We start from the raw sequence: 21,798 nt of genomic DNA on the forward strand, positions 1-21,798 counted from the left end.
TAATATTTCCTCATTTTTTCTAATCAACAATACATTGACTACCCCAAATTTGTTCACAACAATACGTGTAAGATACTTAAATTAGGTCCCCTTCACTAAAAGTGATACTGGGTCCCTAGTTGACCTAGTTAGGCGCCACTGCCTTTGTTTTAGAGTTGTCATGTATATACGACATACGTTCATTTATTTTGGAGTTTCACCAAAAACCAAAATCGATTTTGTCAAACACTGATTTTGCGTAAGAAGTCCCATTTTTCCTTAATTTTAATTTTGTTTTTCCCTGCATTTTTGAAAACAAATGGGAATATTAAATTTTAACCTCCCGAATGAACCAAATAGATTCACTTTCCCATCGGTCAAGAGATTGTTGAAGAAAAGGAAGGAAGTTGTATTACCCCAAACAGTGATGACTGATGACAGACACACAAAAAAAATAAATAAATAAAAAACACACATCATTGTAAAATCAATACATTCATCGCTCCGCACAGAATTTAAAAACATTTATGTAGTAAGTTTTCAGACTTTCACTGTCAGTTCGCAAGCGATACGTTTTAGAAATTTGTTTTTTTTAGATAATATGTAGGTATTTATTCGGTATTTCGTTATGTAAAAGAGATCCGTAGATGATTGCTACTGGAAAAAAGTCATTTAGTCCTCGAGTCGTATTAGTTTTCACCGACGGTTGTTCATTATGGAAAAAAATTAATTTCAATTGATGAAAAAAAGAATGTTATTTGTTTGTATATATTATTATAGCTATACGTATACACAGACATGCAGCCTTCTTTTATTATAAATCTCACTGTCAATGTGCATAATATACGATTGATGAAAACGTGAAACACTACGAAAACGTGTGCATTGGTATAATCATATAATTCATAATAATATATTATGAACGTAGTACGTTTTTAAATAAACAATTTGTTTTGTTACGAACGACTAGATGAGTTTATAGCAGCAATATTTGTAATAACTGGTGAATGAAAAAGTTAACATCAATTACTCGTTATGGACTAGAATCAGTGGCGTATATATATATATATGGGGGGTATCGTAGGCATTAGGGAATAATTACCGCACTCCCCCCCCCCCCTTCAGTGGATTCTAGTTTTTTTTGGGACTTATGATGTAGGTGTTTTAATTAACAGATAATTTTAAATTATGCATAAAGTCATACAACAACTCCCCCTCCTTGAATCATTACTGACTAGAATATTAGATGAATAATTCATCAGTATTATATTATATTCAATCAAAAATAACTACATATTTACTGTACAAGAAATACTCAATTATTCTATGAGTGCTTTCATCAATTTAAACGCGAAAATGAAAGTAGAAAAAAGTATATCACATCAAACGTAAACTAGCGTCCCGCAGAGCACAGATATTTGACAATTCGTCAGTCTCAAATAGTTATTGGAAATCAGACCCAAAAACATAACGAAATAAACCGTCGTATTGTTGTTATTGTTACTACCATAATAACTACTTATATAAGGTCTATAGCTGCTGTTAAATCAGTCGTGTACATTATCCAAGTAGTATATTATTTATAGCCCCCGGAAAGCGAGAATAGATACCTGTATATTAAGTATTATAGTACCCACCTATTGGTTTGTGTTTTTGTGTTGACACTACGGTAGCTTAAAAAACATTTATTTGTTTGACACTGATACGTCCACATTCTCCCATCGTGTATAATGACGATTCACGGCTATAATAATATATTAGTTTAGTCTGCAAATTGCATTGATAAGCATAAGTGGTTTATAATATGAAATTCTTAGCCCACCATTAATTTTCTAATGTTCGGTCAAATCATTTAATTCATATACTATATATACTGCATCTAAAGCAACTGAAGAACGAGTATGGTGTTTAAAATTTGAAGGTATGACTAAAAGTTTATAACGTCAAATTTATTTTTTTACTCATGCAGACAAATTATCTGTCGAGAAGGTAATTAATAATATTGTAACATATATTATATAATTCTCTAACTGCCTATGTATACATATAGTATATTCCCACTATAGCTATTCATCTAGACTGGGAGTAGGTATAACATATTTTAGAGTGAATAATATTGTATTATTATTTAGATTTATAGCATTATCAATATTTTTATACGAGTGACGAGTGTGATATATATTACTTTGATTACTATATGATTTTGTCGTTGCTATAGTTGACTCTTTGTGTTCTGGCCGTTCTTGGTATAATATGATTTTATTAAGAGTTAAAACCGTAACTTTTTTAACATTTCAGTAGTGCCAAATGGGCATTATAATTTGTGGGATTTTACTTTTTACATTTTACTAATGGAACTCTTTAGCTGTAACTCTCTTTAGAGGAGGATTATTAATATAATATATGTTAGTGCCGTCAGTGGATACTTTAGTATTTGTTGTGTATTGTTAATATGAATAATAACATAAACGTATATTATAGTCTTTTATTATGAAAAGTATAAATCGAACTGACGTACATATAAAATTGTCTACTTGCTAATGACCGATGGACAATCCCCACCGATCGTAATATGATACTTATGATTATTATTGTTAATATAAACGTTTAGTATATAATGTAAATGCTGAATATGCAACATCTCTTTCCTTTAAAAAAAAATATTAAGTATTTTGTATAGTGCTTATAATTACTATGTTAGTATTTATTTTATTTTTTTTTTTTTTTTTTTTTTTATACGAGTATTTATTATATAATATGATAACTGATATAATTAATAGTTAATTATTGCCCTAAGCATAATCACTTGGAGAATATCTCTGAGGCGGTTTTCTAGATCTAATTGGTTTGGGTGTTTTATTTACTATTACGGGATCGGCCGGATCGGGATTTTGATTTTCAACTACAGTTTCAGTATTTATATAATTTTCATTTGTTTGTCTAGCTGGTGTAGTGACAGTGAGTTATTTATTTTGGTTGTGTGACCATATCTGATCAGTGTGTCTTATCCATTCAGAACCCTCGTCTAGTATGATTTTATGAGTGTTTTTACTAATGTTTTCTGTAATTTTTCCTTTTTGCCAATTTTCATTTTTATTTCGATAATCCTTAACTAATACCAAATCACCCTCTTTTATATTAATATCTCTTTTTCCTGAATTTTTTATTTGTGTAATTTGGTTATTAATAACTACTTCATTTGTGTTTGGGATTAATAAATCGAAAATGGTACGTGTTGAGCGGCCAAACATAAGTTTTGCTGGCGTTTCATTTGTTTGTCTAGCTGGTGTAGGTGACAGTGAGTTATTTATTTGGTTGTGTGGCCATATCTGATCAGTATTCTGTTATTTTGTTTTGATTACAAATCGATTTATAGCAAACAATAATTCATGCTTACACTCGCTACTAAAATATATAGTTTACGTTCGAGCCATCCGATACAGACTCTGTACATTTTAGATATATATATATTATATTTATAAAGAGTGGGGTAAGCGATAAAAGCCGAAAATACCCTACTCACGGCTTTCGACTTGCTCCCTAGATTGTAGAACCAACACAATATAGTTAATACAGTTATTACTTATTAATCATTATAGTATATTAGTGTACAGCAGTGGACGACGTACAAAAGCCTTAGTCAATACCATTAACCACGTGCACTGCAGACCTTTTCTGGCGTCGGCTTGCCGTGTGCGGCGTGGCCCATGCATATATATATATACCATCACATATATAAGTATATTATTATTATTATGCACGCATATATATATCTGTTTTCATCGTCTCGCCTATATTGCGCAAAGGTCCGTTATTTAGTCGGCTGCGGTGTACGATAATACACAATATATATATTATATATATGTACTGTACCCGGTGCCGTCGTCGAGACCCGTTCCTCTCACAGCAGCAGCGGCAGTCTCACTATTTATCACCCCCGCCTCGAGGGCTGGGCGCCGGCGATATTATATGGCTGGCACGCGCGCGCGCGAGCCCGTCGCGTGTTCGAACGATGCCAATAAATTGAATTAGCCGTACGCGCGGGTTTCATAGATTATACCATATATATATATATATGTACGTGTGTACGGATTTTGGCAATGGCGATGAGTTCTCGAAAAACGTCTTAAACACCGTACCTATACTATTCGACCAGTCCGTATAGGCTACACGTATGTATATATATATATAATATATAGAACTATATACCAATCTATACCATGTACATAATATAAAATACGCGTCCGCGTCTATAGGTCAAACCGCTATAGCGAATCGCGTATACTTTTACGTTACAAAACCGCTCACACAAGTTTGTATGTATACGTATTATATAGACATCGCGAACGATATTTGCACAGATTTTTGTGGCGCAAAGTTTTTATCAACGATGACCCTCAGATCCTGGCACCCTGAACTTGTATTATCAGGTGCAGTGTTATAGTTTATACACGATCTAACTATAGTGCAGTGTTATAGACACAAACGTGCCTCGTCGATATAAATTATAACACATTGTACATCGTTCTAAACACCTATTATGTATACTATATAGCGACATCATATAGGGTGCACATAATGCATTGCATTGAAAATCCGTCCGACCGTATTATATTTATGTATAATTGCACTCTCTGTATAGCAGAGTGGGATTAAGAGTAACTACCGTTCTGGAACGATATATATATTCTTGTCGCCCCAGGAACCCCAAACCCTGCAATGTATAGGCTCTTAAAAAGGTAAGACTATCATTATATTAAGTATATAGCTACTTTTAACAGAAAAATATTTTTACCATATGGTTTAAAAACAATAAATCAAATTTACCAAATTTTGAATTAAAGTTCTATTATATATTTTATACACCTTGTTAATACTAATACATTTAATAAAAAATCCTACAATAACCAAAAAAAAAAAAATTGCAAGGTGTAATCAAGTGCCTATACATGGCTACGTGCGCATAATTAACGGTAGTATATCAATTATAATTATTGATTACACTGTTTTAGGTTTAATTACGTTCAAAATATAAAAAATATAAACTATGATAGTACACAAATACATTATAACATACAGAATATCTATAAAAACTAGATACGCATTGAACATTGAATATCTATACAATACTTCAGAATAATAAATAACGTAGATATACTCTATATGATTGCCAAACTCCAGTATAATTTCGAGTGGGCTTGACTTTAAAAATAAAAATAAGGAAATATGGTAGGAAGTTTTTTGAAATGTTATGAGTTATAATACATACAATAGAGGTGATTCATGGCCCGAGATATTATCGGAGAAAAAATGTTCAGTATTAACAATGTACGATGTGTTCTATATACAGTTCAGCCGAAAAACGGTTTACGAAAACTTAGAAATGCGCCAATAATAATCGTTTGCATAACAAAAAATATTTGATTTCTTTTAACATTTATTTCAAAACATACAATCTGTGAAGACATTTTTACATAATATTATGTGATGTAAAGTATTATTTTTTTTTACGTAGCTCATGATTTGGTTAAAAAAAATCTACATTCGTAATATTTATGACGTAAATGTAAAATTTAATTTAACCTAAAAATGGTAAATATAAGACTAGGAATATTGGTTCAAGAAAAAAATTCATTTGAGATATAATTTTGTACATTTATACAATCTAGTTTGAATAACTATATTCCCATATCAAGCGTGTTACGATCACCTATACAAACCGTTTAAGACTTATTACGATTTAAAAATAATTTTTTTCTATATCAACTAAGACTCAAAAAATATAATCTAAGAATACTTTGTCACAGCCAGTGGCGTGCAGACAAGACACAAATGGGGTGGGTGTGTGTGGTATTTTTTGTTAAGAATTTTACAAGTTACTAAAATTAAATTTGTAAATGTTATTTTACTACGTTCTTTTAGTTTTGGGTGGGTGGTGGGTGTAAAAAAATTAACTTTGCCCCACATGGAAAAAGGGATCTGCACGCCACTGGTCACAGCTATTATTTATCAGATCAACCAGTATATTAGTATAATATGTATTGATAATGTATAGTATGTATAACCTTTTTAGATAAAGTATAGTACAACTATTGAAATGTAAAAGTATCGTATCACGAAATTCCATCAGAATAAACTATTGTTCAACAATAATATTGTTCCTACTGTAAAAGAACGCGAATCGACGAACCGACATTATAATGCTTTAATCAATATAGATTTTAATTTTTCAATAGGTAGGTAGTGAAAAAATACATGTTAAAAACACGGTCATCAAAATTTAAATACATATACATTTTTAAGACGCAAAAAGAAATTCCGATGATGAGTACGATATGGGTATCCTGGGACCTGGGCCCTGGGCACATATATTTAGGTATGTGTGTTATATTATAGCACCGTCGAGCAGTCTGCACCAAATTACGCCCGTCACGCCACCGCATATTCGTATAAAACGGATTGAGGGAAAAATCAAGGAATGCAATATTATTTTAATATACGACGGAATGGAATTCACCGAATGGAAACCCTTCAAATCCAAATGTATTCCTAAGCGAATTCTTATTGCCACGTCGCGTATATTGCGCCGAATTCCCTAAATCTATACACATCCCTTACAACTTCCGTCCGTGACGACGGCGACAACCACAACAACAACAACAACACAACACAAACAAATCGAAATCGCACTTCCAAGACAAATATCCATTTAAACGATTTACATTCATCACAGTTCCACGCAATATAATAGCGCAACTATGTATTATATTGATAAACATTATAATGATATGTATTCATAGGGATGTAAGCTTGAACATTTTGAAGATTTATTTTTTTTTTGTACTTTTCTTAAATTCATTAATTTTTAAGTTTAAATAAAGTTTTAAAATATTTTATAAAATTATTGTCTCATTTTTATTTACATTGTAACAAGTATAACGTCAGAGTCATACAAAACACTTTTAATAAAAAAAATATAATTTGGGTAAAATTGAGGAAGTGACTCAAACAATAAATTACCTCCGTTAAAAATTGAAAAATCAATAATTGTAACAAAACGATTATACACTCATAATTTAAACTGAAGTAAAAATACAACATTTTTAATAAAAGATAAAAATGCACATTTATTACCGAGTTAAATATTATACATTGATATAGGTATATATTATATTGTATATATTTAATGATTTGTATTTTGAATTGAACTATATTATGTTCATTAAAATAATACCAACATTATATTTATTTTATTTTTTTTTTTGATTTATGTAATTTTTTATTCAATCTGTTACAATATAAGAACAATTGATGACTATGTTATAAAATAAAAATAAAAAGACAGACCGGACGGAGTGTAGAGGCCTCCCAGCGGAGGTACTACGAAACATTATATTAAAATGGGTAAATGGTAATAAAAGTACATATTTTAAAATATAATCATGAAGGTTAAATATACTACAACTATATAATATCAAAAGATTTATTTGATAAGAAATTAATATGATAAATTATAAAATTTTCAAAATGTTCACGAAAATGTTCTCCAAAAAAAATTTTCATGAAAATGTACACACTATGTATTCATAAAATATGACGGATGCGTGTGACTTTGCTAGGGATACACACTTGTTGTTTCGACGCGTATTGTTTGTGATCAATAAATATTGTTATTCGTTTCGGAACGACATCATTACTAGATTATATTACAGGGATTAGCACCTAAATTATTACTATTCGGTTTCCACGGGTGCCTCGTAATATTATTATTGTTACCCATATAATATTATATACGATATGTCGATATATTATATAGCTATATTATACCCATACTATTCGGGTTAACACGGGCGTTGGAAGTCCACGAAAAACTTAATTTGAAAACTATGAACCTATATTTTATTTATGTGATATTATTTCGTAGAATATTATTTCGACTTGTAAAATATTGCTATGATTTATATTGACATAACATTAAACATTTACTACAACTAAAAATATGATTATTGTTCATTTGGATACTTAGTTCAATTTCATAAGTTGTCTGGACTCTCCCAATTTATAAACAGTTTAGAAAACATATTATAAGTCGAGCCTTAGATTAACTGCAAAAATACAAAACAACACATAAAGTTTTAAATAAAAAACAAGGTTTCTGTTTAACCTGAATTTTTTATTCAAGTGTCAATTAATTCAGGTGTTGAAATAAATCTTTCTATGGTTATATGAGGGTTTTGTGTGTTCATATTTTTAAGTGCTTTTATGCGGGTAAGGTTGATTCGGGTGCAATATGGTCCTCCTATATTAAATTAATACGTCGTCATGATTTCGCGTTATATTTATGCGTACACATGATATTCTATCATCGATCGTCGACTGTTTCAATGCATTATGTTATAGCGTATTATGTTGTTTTTTACGAATTAAAATGATGAAAACATTTTTTTTTTCAAAAAAAATATATAATTTTTAGAACAACGAGTGTCTTACATAAAGTGAATCACCGGTATGATATTATAATTTATATCATTTGAGTCTTGCAATCGACTTAGAGAGGAGACGCGAGCTGTTGTATTTTTTTTAACGTGGGCACGTCGCACGTGTTTGTTATATACTTTTATATTTATGTATCCGATGAAAGAGAATACGAGATGACGCACTAAAAATATTATAGTTACATTAAAAATTATGTGGTCGTATGTACAGATAACTAACCCATAAAACGGGGTACCTACATGGTGGTGTGCGTCATGCGTGAAATGAAAAAGTTTTAAAACAAAACACAACAAAATGTAAATATCTAACTCCCCGTGCAATAATCCTTTGCGTTTGTGTGACATGCACGCCCGTTGAAAATTTTAGATAACAACAATATTATGCATAATTTGTGTGTATGTATTTGCAGGTGTATATACGATAGCAAAATAAATTAAACGGATAGCCGATAGGTACCTGCAGTATGTGTATCGATCACTAAATATAATAATATTATATTATATACGATTAAATAATTTAAATACGTTTTGTACTTCGTGCGATATTCGTAGTACCTATATATATACCTCATATATATACCTCTATATGCACCTATCCAGTAATCTAAATATATAATATATCTTAACCGAGGTATCGAGCTATATAGTTTCGTGCAGCGTTCCAATTTATGTATCCAATACACATTATATAATTTACATGGCCATAAATTTCAGTCGAGTCAACATATTCAATTATTATTTAATGCGCTTACATGGAATGATATGTAAAGTCGTTGAACTGTAAATCCAAACGCTTCGCTTTGGTATGTGTACGTCCGTCGCGATGCCTGTAGTATATAATATACCTATACATACGTACACCTAAATGTATTGTAACACTTAACACGGTGATTTGGACCCTTTTTGGACGATGGTTGTATATGGCGTAGGTATATACACGCATTACGCATAATATACTTTGGTCGGTCGTTACTCGTGCTTATTTAACATTTTAACATCCTACAATATATAATATCCATGTCCTTTTATAAACATTAATTCGCAGCTGCTAAGCTGTTCTAAGTTGATATACATCACCCGCGTATCATAGCATTAAAGTGTTAAACATTTTACATTTTGTAGGACACACGTACGCCTATTACACAGTAGTACAGTACAGACCTATATGATATAATATAGGTATATATAATATCGCAACCGGTTAGGATACCTCCTATATATATTATATGTCCGATATTATGATAACAATACAATGAAATATGAAATCGGATGTGTTCGAATTCGTTTCATATATTATACCTGACTATAATATTAATTAGTCTATATGTATATTGTATTTTGTATTTTATATTTATAATGTATTCAGTGTACAGGCGTTACAGGCATAGGTACATGTTTTTTGTGAATTCGATTAAGTCGGTACCTATTTAAGACAGTTGAACACGATTATACCAATGTTTAGTATTATACATTTTACAGACGTATACGCACAGCGTCAACCAATATACATTGTGTCATAATGTCATATACCTATAGTTACATATTTTTATATTTTGTTTAATCTTTGTGCAGTGTGCGTATTTGTCCGAGTACTTAAATATATATTATATATTAAAATTATTCGCAATCACGCGGTTCACCGAGTCAGTAGTATAATTCAAACACCTTTGAAAATCCCGCACCTTATCTGAACGTTTTTTATTCAAAAATCTCATATTTCACTCGATCGTTTACACATAGGCATTTCATTGAATTTGACGTAAAGAGTAAAAACTACACTACTACCTACAGTCGGTTGCGTATAGTGGTGCCGCCGCGCCGTCGCGTCGCCGTGCTGTATAACACGTGTTCATTCAAAATCTTGTGTACGATGAATGAACTGTGTAACAATGACAATTAACAATGACCTTTGTTGTTATAATGAGTCGGTTGTGTAATAACGTTCATTGACTAAAATCGGAAAACTTACAGCATTGTAGGTTAACGAGTAACTGATCGTATAAGGCGTCTATAAGCGACTATACACGGGTGCTGTCGCAAGGAAAACCATAGTGCAATAAAATATAACAAAACGAAATAAATTAAATACGTATATATATAAATATATTCGCATTTTGCAGACACAAAGACAAGTCAAATTGAACACGTGAATGACAATATTCAATTGGCAAAAGCAAAACGTAAACGTCGTTAACACTGTTTTAGCTCAACAATATACAGACAAAACTCATAGAATAGCATCAAAGGTTTTTCATTAATTTCACTATGCATATATACACTGATCCTTTCCTTTGACATTTCACTAATGACATATTTATATGTGGGTAGCACAGTACTATACAGTCTGTAGTACACCTTCTACGGTGCCTTTGAACGCGCTGCAGGTTGCAAGAGATCTGTTATTGGTGCAGACGATGACGTGGGACGTACTTACATAAAGCCACGTTTTCTAAATTGAATACCTGCAGCTCGTCTAGTGCAGATGTACACGAATTTCCCTAAGACAATATTATATTACAATATCGTTATTCCACGACAAAGCGGTTGATATTATTTCGTCATTGAAACAACGGGAGAGTTGTGCCACGCATCGATCATCCGCATAGTATTGATTACGACTATGTTTTTTTTTTTGTTTTATCGTGTAAGAGTACAGTAAGACGATTACACGTGGTCACTCATTCACTATTCTGATATAACTACACGAGCAAGTCTCTTCTGATATGATAGTATATATGGCTGCACGCGACATCTTATAATTATAATTATAATATAACTGCACGCATGCATAATCTTATATATAAATTATATATACATGAATGTATACGTTTGTATGTGTGACTGGTGGCGGCTTATAGACTTGGAACCGTTTTCAGGCATCAGATTTTGCACACATATTCCTATCGAGACTCCCGGGGGGAATTTATTTTTGCTTCGGTCGAGTTAATTCACAAGCTATTAGGTACCTACGCCGATGTCGACATGTCCGTAGTTATACGGCTATATAGTTATTAGAATACATGAACTAATACCTAAAACTATAAAATATATACCTACCTATATTATGAAATAAACGAAACAATCGAAACGATAAAATCGATCGAATACAGGTATGGACGGTAAGTCGTTCCGCTGCGTGTAGTAATTAAGCCACGCGTGTAATATTATAATAAATATTGTGTTCTGCCGAATCCGATGGTCGTCATCGTCGGACTTTCGTTATAACGATGTCAATAAATTATAACGATAGTTATTATTATTCGTACAGGGTGTTTGGCAACTGGAGCTAATCGGGTGCAACGAGATCACGGAGGCCGGCCTATGGGCATGCTTGACGCCCAGAATCGTGTCGCTGACCCTGAGCGATTGCATAAACGTGGCCGACGACGCGGTCGGCGCCGTGGCTCAGATGCTGCCAGCCCTCAACGAGTTCACGCTGCAAGCGTACCACGTCACCGACGCCGCCTTGGGATTCTTCTCGTCCAGGCAGTCCAACAGCCTGTCCGCGCTCAGGCTGCAGTCGTGCTGGGAGCTCACCAACCACGGCATTGTAAATATTGGTGAGTGATTGTGCTACACATTGTAATATTATAGCACGCCGCGCTTACTTGCTTAATATCAGCCTCGGGCTGATTGCTGAAACTATTATTTTTTTTTTTGCCGATACCCGATTTGAGATCACAATTTTACCAAAAAACCGATACCATCAGATCCATTATTAAATATTGTTATTCCGTGATCTGGTGAGCGGATATCAAAATTTTTTCGAGTATAATGAAAAAAACCGGTACTTATGATGATATTCTTCCCTACGATCGTTATTCTACGATTGATATATTCTGCGTGGTTGTACACACGGTTTTATTTATTTACAAGTAGTACATACCACGGTACAGCACCAGTGCCGTATTTAGGAATTTGTCATGGGGAGGGTCCAGATAATTTTTAGAAAACAGGACCGCGGGGGGCAAAGCCCCCCCAACCACAAAATTACCCTTTATTAAACAAATATACCATATTATGTATAAGACGGTTTGAAATTTTTGAGTTTTTAATTATTAAATAATAATATGTACAAAACAAATTTATAATAAGCGGGTAAGTGGATGTCGTTCTGCTGCATAGTAGGTTACAAGTGGATCAATGTATAATGTATTGTATTAAACTTGAATTCAATGATATAATATATCATTGTATAAGAAAAATAATTCTGAGTGGAGACGGTTTGTCAGTCTGGATATTTTATATTGTTATTATTTATTATAGTCTGTAAGTTGAATTAATATTGAAATATTATAATTTTTTATTTGTTTCTATGGTGATAAACAGAGCATTAGAAATTAAAATCCCATTTTTAGTGGTATTCGTAATTTTTCGGTGGTTTATCCCTTGGCATTAAAGAACTATTGAGAAATTCAAAAAACGACCTCCCTATAGTACCATTTTGATCCAATTTTCTAAAAGATAAGGTACTATATGTAGAATCGAAGAACTCCTTCTGGTAGTAATTTTGTATACAGGATAAAAAAAAATAAACACCATTGTAAATCCACTAGCTTCATTGCTCGCTCAGAATCTAATATAGTTATATTATATAACATAACTTTTATAAAAATATTTCCTAAAATACATTACTTCATTCATAGTTGATCTTAGTGGCTGTAGATACTGGCAATTTACAAAACTACAAAATATTTGAATTAAAAAATGAACTCGGTATTTCAATCATTTTCGGTACCAAACTGATAAAAAAAATCACGATATTAATTGAAAATGTTGATAATTGAAGCTTCCGTATAGCATGATAAAATTTGTTTTTCTTAATCATGTAAAAACACAACATTTAACATGTACGAAACACGAGTCAATGGGGGGGGGGGGTCCGGATCCCTTGGATCCCCACCAATCGTAAATACGCCACTGTACAGCACATATCGGTTATGGACTCAAAATCGATTGTATACCAACCGATATCAGTTAATATTTAGTGTCGCGGCTAACGAATCAATATCCATCACTAAATATAATCTAGACTGCAAATTTAACGCATTCGGGAGATTTTTACAATATATAGAACTATTGAATAAATTGAGTCTCGTCAATCGTCAAAATTCGTTTCGTATATCGCTATATTTATTTAGCACGCAAAGTGTACGAAGTACATTTATTATCGTTTTGCATAATAATTGAAATTTAGCAGGTACATTATTGAATGTTTTTTGTTTTTTTTTATGGAAGATCTGTAGTATACATATAGGCAGTCCTGTAAAGAACACTTTTAAAAGGTACTTGAGTAAATACTCAAATACATTTTTTTTTAAGTATTTAAGATACTACTCAAATACTTTTCAAATACTTTTGGTTTTTAAAGTGGGTTTCTAATTATCGTAATATAAATACATAGGTAGTAGGTAATCTAATAGTTATCTAATAGTTTTAAAGGGAATATTGTTATTCAAAATTCAATAACTTTCTTTAGAAATCTGGTTTTCACAAACCTTTGGGTTTCGGCTAACACAGAAATACAGAATATTAAATAAAACTATTATTCTATTATTGTAGTTGACAATAATATTTTTCCAACCAATTATTTCGAATAAAAATACAATTTTCGAAATAAAAAAACCAAAGTATTCAATACCAAAAAGTATTTAAAATACCATTCAAAATACTTCATGCTGAAAGTATTTAAAAAGTTATTCAATACTTAAAAAAGTATTTGAATACTTTTACTCAAATACTTTACAGGACTGCATATAGGTACCTATCGTAGTGGGCGAGAGCAAAAATCAGTATTTAATATTCAGTCAATATTTAATTGCATATTTTCTTATTTTGTTTTAAAAATGAAATACATTATTAGTGCATCCATATTTAACAGCTTTTTTAGTGAATGAAATTCACAGTGTTGGTTGTATACTTTTATGTACCTACATATTTATAATATTAATATATAGATAAGTATTTATTAGTCCGTTTTGCCAACCCAAGTACGAGCACAACATTTAATTGCAATAATTTAATATATTTAACAAGTTGAATCTAGTTGATTATATTGAAATGCGTCGATAGGTACATATATATAATACATATAACTTAATATTTTTAATATAAATTAATCATTTCGAGTTCCGATTTAAAAATGATGGAAATCGTTAGGCTCACTTTTATATAAGTATAAAACATCTGCAGAAGTACTACGCGGATATGGCATAAAAATAATAGATCATTTCATTTCGAGAAAACGTAGTTCAATGATAATAATATAATCGACCTAAATAAAAACGTGATTTTCTCGTATTTATACAACCGTGAATTATTACAGCTCTACGAAAACTTCTTCGCCGGCAAATAATAATAATAACTATAAAAACGCAGTAGGTTCAAAACAAGAAAACTACAACTACAACACGATCATTATAATATTTAACACGGCAATGAAGAGTAAAAACATTACCGACTATAGATATTATAGCTGCAGGTTTCACAAAACTGCGTTCGACTAAATTTGAGTATAATATAGTTATAACCTACTACCAACAACGAACGACAGCAAATATCAGATAGATCCATTCAATATTTAAAAATCCGCACCGACGCATATATTGGAATATTATACATATATAAACATAAAATTATAATATGTATAAAATGTAATTTATTACACAACACAGCCACACAGGTATGATTAGTTTTTTACTCGGTGAATATTATTACGACAACGCAAGCCGTCGACACCGATATTTTTATGTTGCTAATTGCAACGAGATAATTATGTTCGACGGGTAAGACGACTGCGTCTCCACGCTATTAATGATTATTATATGCCCATGCATTACATACCATTATGATAACATCGGTACCTATACGTCGAAAACCATAATAATATGATATTTACTGCAAGGTTTTAAAATAATTGTTGAGCATTAACTATACGACGGCCATATCATTCTATCGCTCGCATAAAATGCCTTACGCCCTATTGTCGTAGAACAATATAATAATATAATATTATATTATTGCAGTTCCAGGGTATTATATTGGACTGCACAAGACAGCCGCCACAATAGTAGTTCTAATATTTCGTACCTATATTATATTATATATTATAGGTGAAACGTCTTTATGGGTAATCGGTTTGCCACCGAAGAACGCGAACGGAAATTGCAGCGAAATGAAGGAATTATTATGATAATTGGTTTGCAAAGCAAATTATCATTACGAGTGGGTGGCGGATAGGAAATTAAATTAACTGTTGCGAACAAAACTTGCACTACGGTACTATAGTCTACGGTGTTTACTTTTCACGAAAAGAGTCGAAAGTCCCGTGATTTTCTTTTTCGTATTTACACATAAAAACTTAATTACATTCTATTTTGAACGATTCCCCCGTAGCTAATAAATTACCGCTCCCGTCAAACTGGTTAATGGCCTCTCAAAATTCCTATAGAACAATTTCAGATCCGTGGTCTATATTATAATGTTATAAATTTACGATAGTGGAGTTATTTCTATTAAAACATTTGATTTGGACAGGTTATCAAAATAATATATTATAATACATCGCGTTCGCGTTTCCCAATCGTTTAATATTCCGAGCGGAACGAAATGTAGCAGGTTTTACATCGATGCGTGTTTTTTTTCCATTCAGTAAACACTTTTCGGGGCAGTAAAAACATCTAAAAATATACCTCGCAGCTCCTTTAAAGATTGGAAATTGAACGTGGAAGTCGTAGACGGTAATTTTTTACATTCGCCGTCGATTTATGATAAAATTGAAAAAAAAAACAAGTATAAAAATAACTCTGTAAAAACCAAAAACAAAGCACTGTCTCTAACAAAATCTTTAAAACATTTAGGAGTGCTCAGCATTATTTTTTCTCAATTGATAATTGTCACTTTCAAATTTAAAAAAATAATAATATTTCATTATTCTGCAGCACCGAGTTATTTTAAATTGGGTTTGCTGATTCGTTGCGAACATCGCTTATTATTTTTATTGTTTAATTGATATATACTATATTCTTGCTCTAATAACTAATTTTTGTAGACTTAAAATGTAATCCAGTTTTACAACATATATGGTGTAAGCTGAGTTAGGTCCACTGTTATAATTAATTTCAACACTTCCATAGTGTTTTAATTTCCTTTCAAAACTATTTTATTGTATTAATTTAAAAATACGTTCTAAAATTCGATGATTGGATTTAGGTACGTGTATTTTAATATTTTATCGTTTATAGCTATACAATACCTTTATATTCGCACGTATGTGCAATATTGGTTTTGGTTAAGTTTATTAAAGTACTTATACTTAAAATTAGTAAACCTATATAATCAGATACAAAACAATATTATTTTAAAAATGTTATTTCAATGTATACCTATATGCTATTGTCTATAATATTAAAGCATAACATACATTATTATTATATAATTATTTACACATAAAAACATTTTTTGTATTTAATTAATTTAAATGCAGACAAATAAGTCCTTAGACCTTATATAATATGATACTAGTATATCTAATTCTTATTAATCAATTTATTATATTATGCGTAAATAATATGTCAAACGATATAATACCTATATGTACCCATCAGCTATTTTAATATAATATATCAATCAACATTTTTAATAAAGAAATATGATCTAAGTTTATAGTGTAAGTATAATGGAATACTGAAGTATGGTATGGTAATTGGGCTGTCTACAGTACCTAACTATATGTATATCACTTTATAATGACTTAACATTCAGGGTTAACAAAGGCTCAATCATTATTTTAGAAATTTACATAATTCACATTCAGACATATTGACTCACTCGATAAATATATTTAAACTTTATGTCATCATTTTTTATCGTTTACCTACATCGCTACATATACTTACATAAAGTGGCTAGAATAAATACCTACTAAATTTTGAGGTTGTAACTTTTAATCCAAATTATGACGCGCAAAAAAAATACATCGCCAATTACAAAAAAAAAGTAATAATCGGCACTATGTTATTGTATATTTATATGTATAGAGAGAAAAAAATGTTCGAATTACTTCTTATATAGGTAGGTAATATAGAACACGTGTAGGAAAGAAAACGTCGATAACATCGAATTAAGTGCCATTTAAGTGACTGACTTTGATAAATGACACATTTTATATGAGAAAAAATAATGGAAATCCTCTTGTAGGCGTGTAAACACTACACGCGTTTATTGTATTTATCGTTGGACAAATTTATGGTACGTGGTTGAAATCGATGTCGCGTGTAAACAGTAGTCAGACAGCACTGCGCAGTACTTACAGGGTGATCCACCAAGCACGTTCATCCCCATTTTGTGCATTTTGCTATACTTTATTCAAAACCTGGTTTTTGCCTTTTAGCCATTTTTTATCCGATCGTGGTGTCATTGTAAGTTAGCGTAATGCCGTAATATTATGCATCAGCATTTAAATAGTTACCTGGGTGACGACAAAAACTTTTATTTTAATCTTTTAATTTTCTGAGAATTGTTAAGTAGTTGATTTATTAAAACTATCGATACAGCGAAATCGAAATTAAAACGAGTTTTAAATGTTCAAACTATGTAGGCGGTACCGGAATGTAAAATTGAGGTTGAGAACCGCTGACATTAGGCATCAAGTATAATAATATGAACTTTACTATACTCGGTCAAAATTCGATACGTACCTCAAAAATGGTTCGAACCACTCTTATTAAATGCCATAAAAAATCTAATGTAATGTCGGATAGGAAGTATAACGTTTGTAAATATTCGAATCCTATAGGTATATACATTAAATCACAACTAACCGATGATGTGTAGGTATAGGTATAAAATATATACCACGGTAAACGCGTTTTTAATAATTTGCAGTGATCCACCGTCTACCCGACTAGTCTGTAATATTAAATTACCTACCTTACACACACGACACACCTATAATATTTATCCCGGACGCGTGCCGGATGTCACTATATAATATATGCCTACGAAGATTTCGAATACGCGTGAGTTGTATATAATATAATAATATATAATATGGTGCACACACTATATACATCTATACCTACCCGACATCTATATATGTATATAACATTATTATGTACATACGTTTTATCGAGGAGTTTTTTTTTTTTTTAACGTCGCAGTATATAGGTACGAAAATTATACGAAATCCTCTACACGTACAGTGGCAGTATATAGTCGTAAGTCGTAACCACCTGGCCGCTTTTTTTTTTTTTTTTTTTTAAGGAAGGGTGGTTATATAGCGACTGCTTTTATTCGTCCCCCTCGTGCAGGTATCGTTACTAAACATCGCTCGGTCGTGTGTTGGCAAGGGCACGTGATTCAGCGCGCCAGGAAAAGTATATAATGTTATATGTTATTATATATACGCGCGCACATAGTCACCCCAACGCATTTACAGTTTAGGGCTGCGTGCAACGCGCGATATACATATTCCCGCCGCATATGTATAATATTTTGCTATCGATCCGAAATGAATATTAAATCTGTATATTATGTACGCGCATATGCATATAATAATATAATAAGAAACGCAATTCCGTCGTGTAATAGGCACACCGTAGGTATAATAGCTATTACAATACTGTACGGTACAGTAGGTAGTTCCTCTGTAATGTTATATATACTTAAATAGGCCATATTATATAATATTATATTGGTAAATACGCGAGTACTTCGTGCGAGAGTAACAAAAAGGGTACCTATGCGATACGCGAATATAATGGCAATTATTATTATATTGTTTTCGCACGCGTCCTTGAACGCGTTTCGATGCATGCTGCCCGCGGCGTCAGTGTACTTATATTATATATATACCTGTTTATTAAATGTACTATCCCGCGGGTTTCGACTTCTGAACGTGAAAATCTGAACACATATCGATAATATTTAGATAACATTAATTTGTTGATCGTTGCTATAGGTAGGTAAGAGGTGTACTTCTGTAATAACGTTACAACAACAAACCCTAATTAATCGAACCCAAATGCATAAAATATAATATCATACAACCGACATGCAGGAAAAAAACGTAGATGATTTTACAGCCCTATTGCTTTTACAATGTTAATTTATCGGAACCATGAGCGTAATTTAATAATATGTGCGGTACCTTTTTACCGGGCTTTACCTATAGATTATCTACCCATATGGTTGTTAGAAAAATGATCACGAAAAGTAAAATCAGTATATCAGAATTCTTCATACTAACTTCATTGCAGATATCGCCCATTCATATATTAATATGATTAAACTATAACTATTTATATTCTTCGTGTCCTAGAAATATCGACGACCTACTTAGCTATATTATAGCTGCAGTACCTATAATATAAAAACAACATTATATTTTATTCATAAATTATTTTTGTATTTCATCAATTAAATATTATTCATAGGTATATAAATTTCATGTATTAAAATCCATTTGATATGATAAATGCATAATAACCTACATAATAAAGGGTGAGTTCAATTACGAAGAAAACATTTTTTTGTACAGAAAATATATTGTAGTGAAATGATAAAATATTCGAACATATTTGTGATATAGCTACATTCTTGTAGGAGTTTCATTTTGTCTAATTTTGCATGTCTGAATAGTTTCGAAATATTATCAAAGTTAGTTATGGAAACTATCCCTTTTTATTGACCTTTGTCATCGAGTATCAACCTTGGTGCCCAATATTAATTGCTCGAATTATATTTGAAACATCTATTCGGTAATTTTAACTAATTCAAACTGAATAAAACAATTTATACATAGACAATTAATTTATTACACTTAAGACTTTGGTAGTTTGGACTTCTCAAACTTAGAGTAGATATTTTAATTATATATATCTAATATTATTATCTTTATGTTTATTTTCAGTTCACTCACTTCCCAATCTTACTGTACTGAGTTTATCAGGTTGCAGTAAAATCACCGACGACGGGATCGAATTGATCGCCGAAAATCTGCCAAAATTACAAATATTAGACTTATCTTGGTGTCCTCGTGTTACCGATGCAGCCCTCGAATACATTGCTTGTGATTTAGTTGGATTGGAGCAGTTGGTATTAGACAGGTAAGACACTATAGGTACACAGTTAATGCGATAACAACGAACAGAAATATTATCAATATTGGATTTCTGCGATCAGATAATTAGCAGTATCACAATATTACTAATAATTTATTTGAACAATTAAAAAATAAGTTTCGTTCGAATAGCTCAAGTATCATATTTTTCAATAAATTTATATCGTTAATCGTCATATATTAGATACTTAAATAAAACGGCTACCCTTTTTTCCGTATTACAAAACTATTTTTATTGTCTATACCAGTTTAGCGTTGTTTAACCCTTCAATTCAGACCAAGTGCAAGGGTCTGATAGTCGATTTATTGTCTATCATTAATATACCTATATGAAACATAAAGTTATATTATTTATAAATAGTATTCAAAAGTAGTTCTAATGTTTTTACTTTTTAGACGGTAAATTATTTTTAACTAGGTATTTAATTTATTAATTTATGTAGGTAATTGGATTTAAATATAAAACTATAAAAGTATGCAACAAATATTGGAGTAATTTATTTTGACAAGTAACTGAAGACGAACTTTTGAAAAAATGAATAAATTTAGCTCTTATAGAACTCTTATTTGAACTTTTAAGAAGTTAATATTGACTTTATAATAACTTTAGAAATATCATAATATAATACCTTGCCAAATAAATACATTTTTAGAAGTTCTATTGTAATAAACGATATTTGATGTCATATATTATACAGTATACTATGTATACATGTTTTATTACCATTGTTAATAATTGTTTGATCGCAGTAAAATATTTTAAACTTATTCATGTGGATGTATACAATATGATATTTTTGTGTTTATGCGTATGTGGTTAACATTTAGAAAATATGTAAATTATTCTGTTATTTTTTTAGGTGCATACACATAACTGATATTGGTATAGGGTATATCTCAACAATGATATGTTTACAAGCGTTATTTCTACGTTGGTGTTCACAACTACGAAATTTCAGTATACAACACTTATGTGGCATGCGACATCTAAGGATACTCTCACTTGCTGGTAAATAATAATTTATTTTAACGTACTACGTTATAAGACACATTTATTATAGTATTTAAAATTGAACACGCTGGAAACAGTTATTGTAGCTAGAATTTTTTCAAGGAGGAAGATATACAATTTTTAACAGACATTCAGTATACACTTATTATATTTATATTATTATATATTAAATGCTGTATTGTGTACAAAAT

General features: G+C 31.2%; 1 protein-coding gene across 1 annotated transcript in view; it reads left to right on the forward strand.

Annotated features, from left to right (window-relative positions):
* The window catches only part of LOC100165940 (F-box/LRR-repeat protein 16), a 34,444-nt gene that overhangs the window by 10,913 nt on the left and 1,733 nt on the right, over positions 1-21,798 (forward strand). The window contains exons 2-4 of the mRNA XM_001947636.5: positions 11,743-12,034; positions 20,386-20,581; positions 21,456-21,604. Coding sequence (XP_001947671.1) covers positions 11,743-12,034; positions 20,386-20,581; positions 21,456-21,604 — 637 coding nt within the window. The remainder of the gene's footprint in view (positions 1-11,742; positions 12,035-20,385; positions 20,582-21,455; positions 21,605-21,798) is intronic.

This window comes from Acyrthosiphon pisum, chromosome A2 (assembly GCF_005508785.2).
Source record: "Acyrthosiphon pisum isolate AL4f chromosome A2, pea_aphid_22Mar2018_4r6ur, whole genome shotgun sequence".
In the NCBI taxonomy this organism is placed as follows: domain Eukaryota; kingdom Metazoa; phylum Arthropoda; class Insecta; order Hemiptera; family Aphididae; genus Acyrthosiphon; species Acyrthosiphon pisum.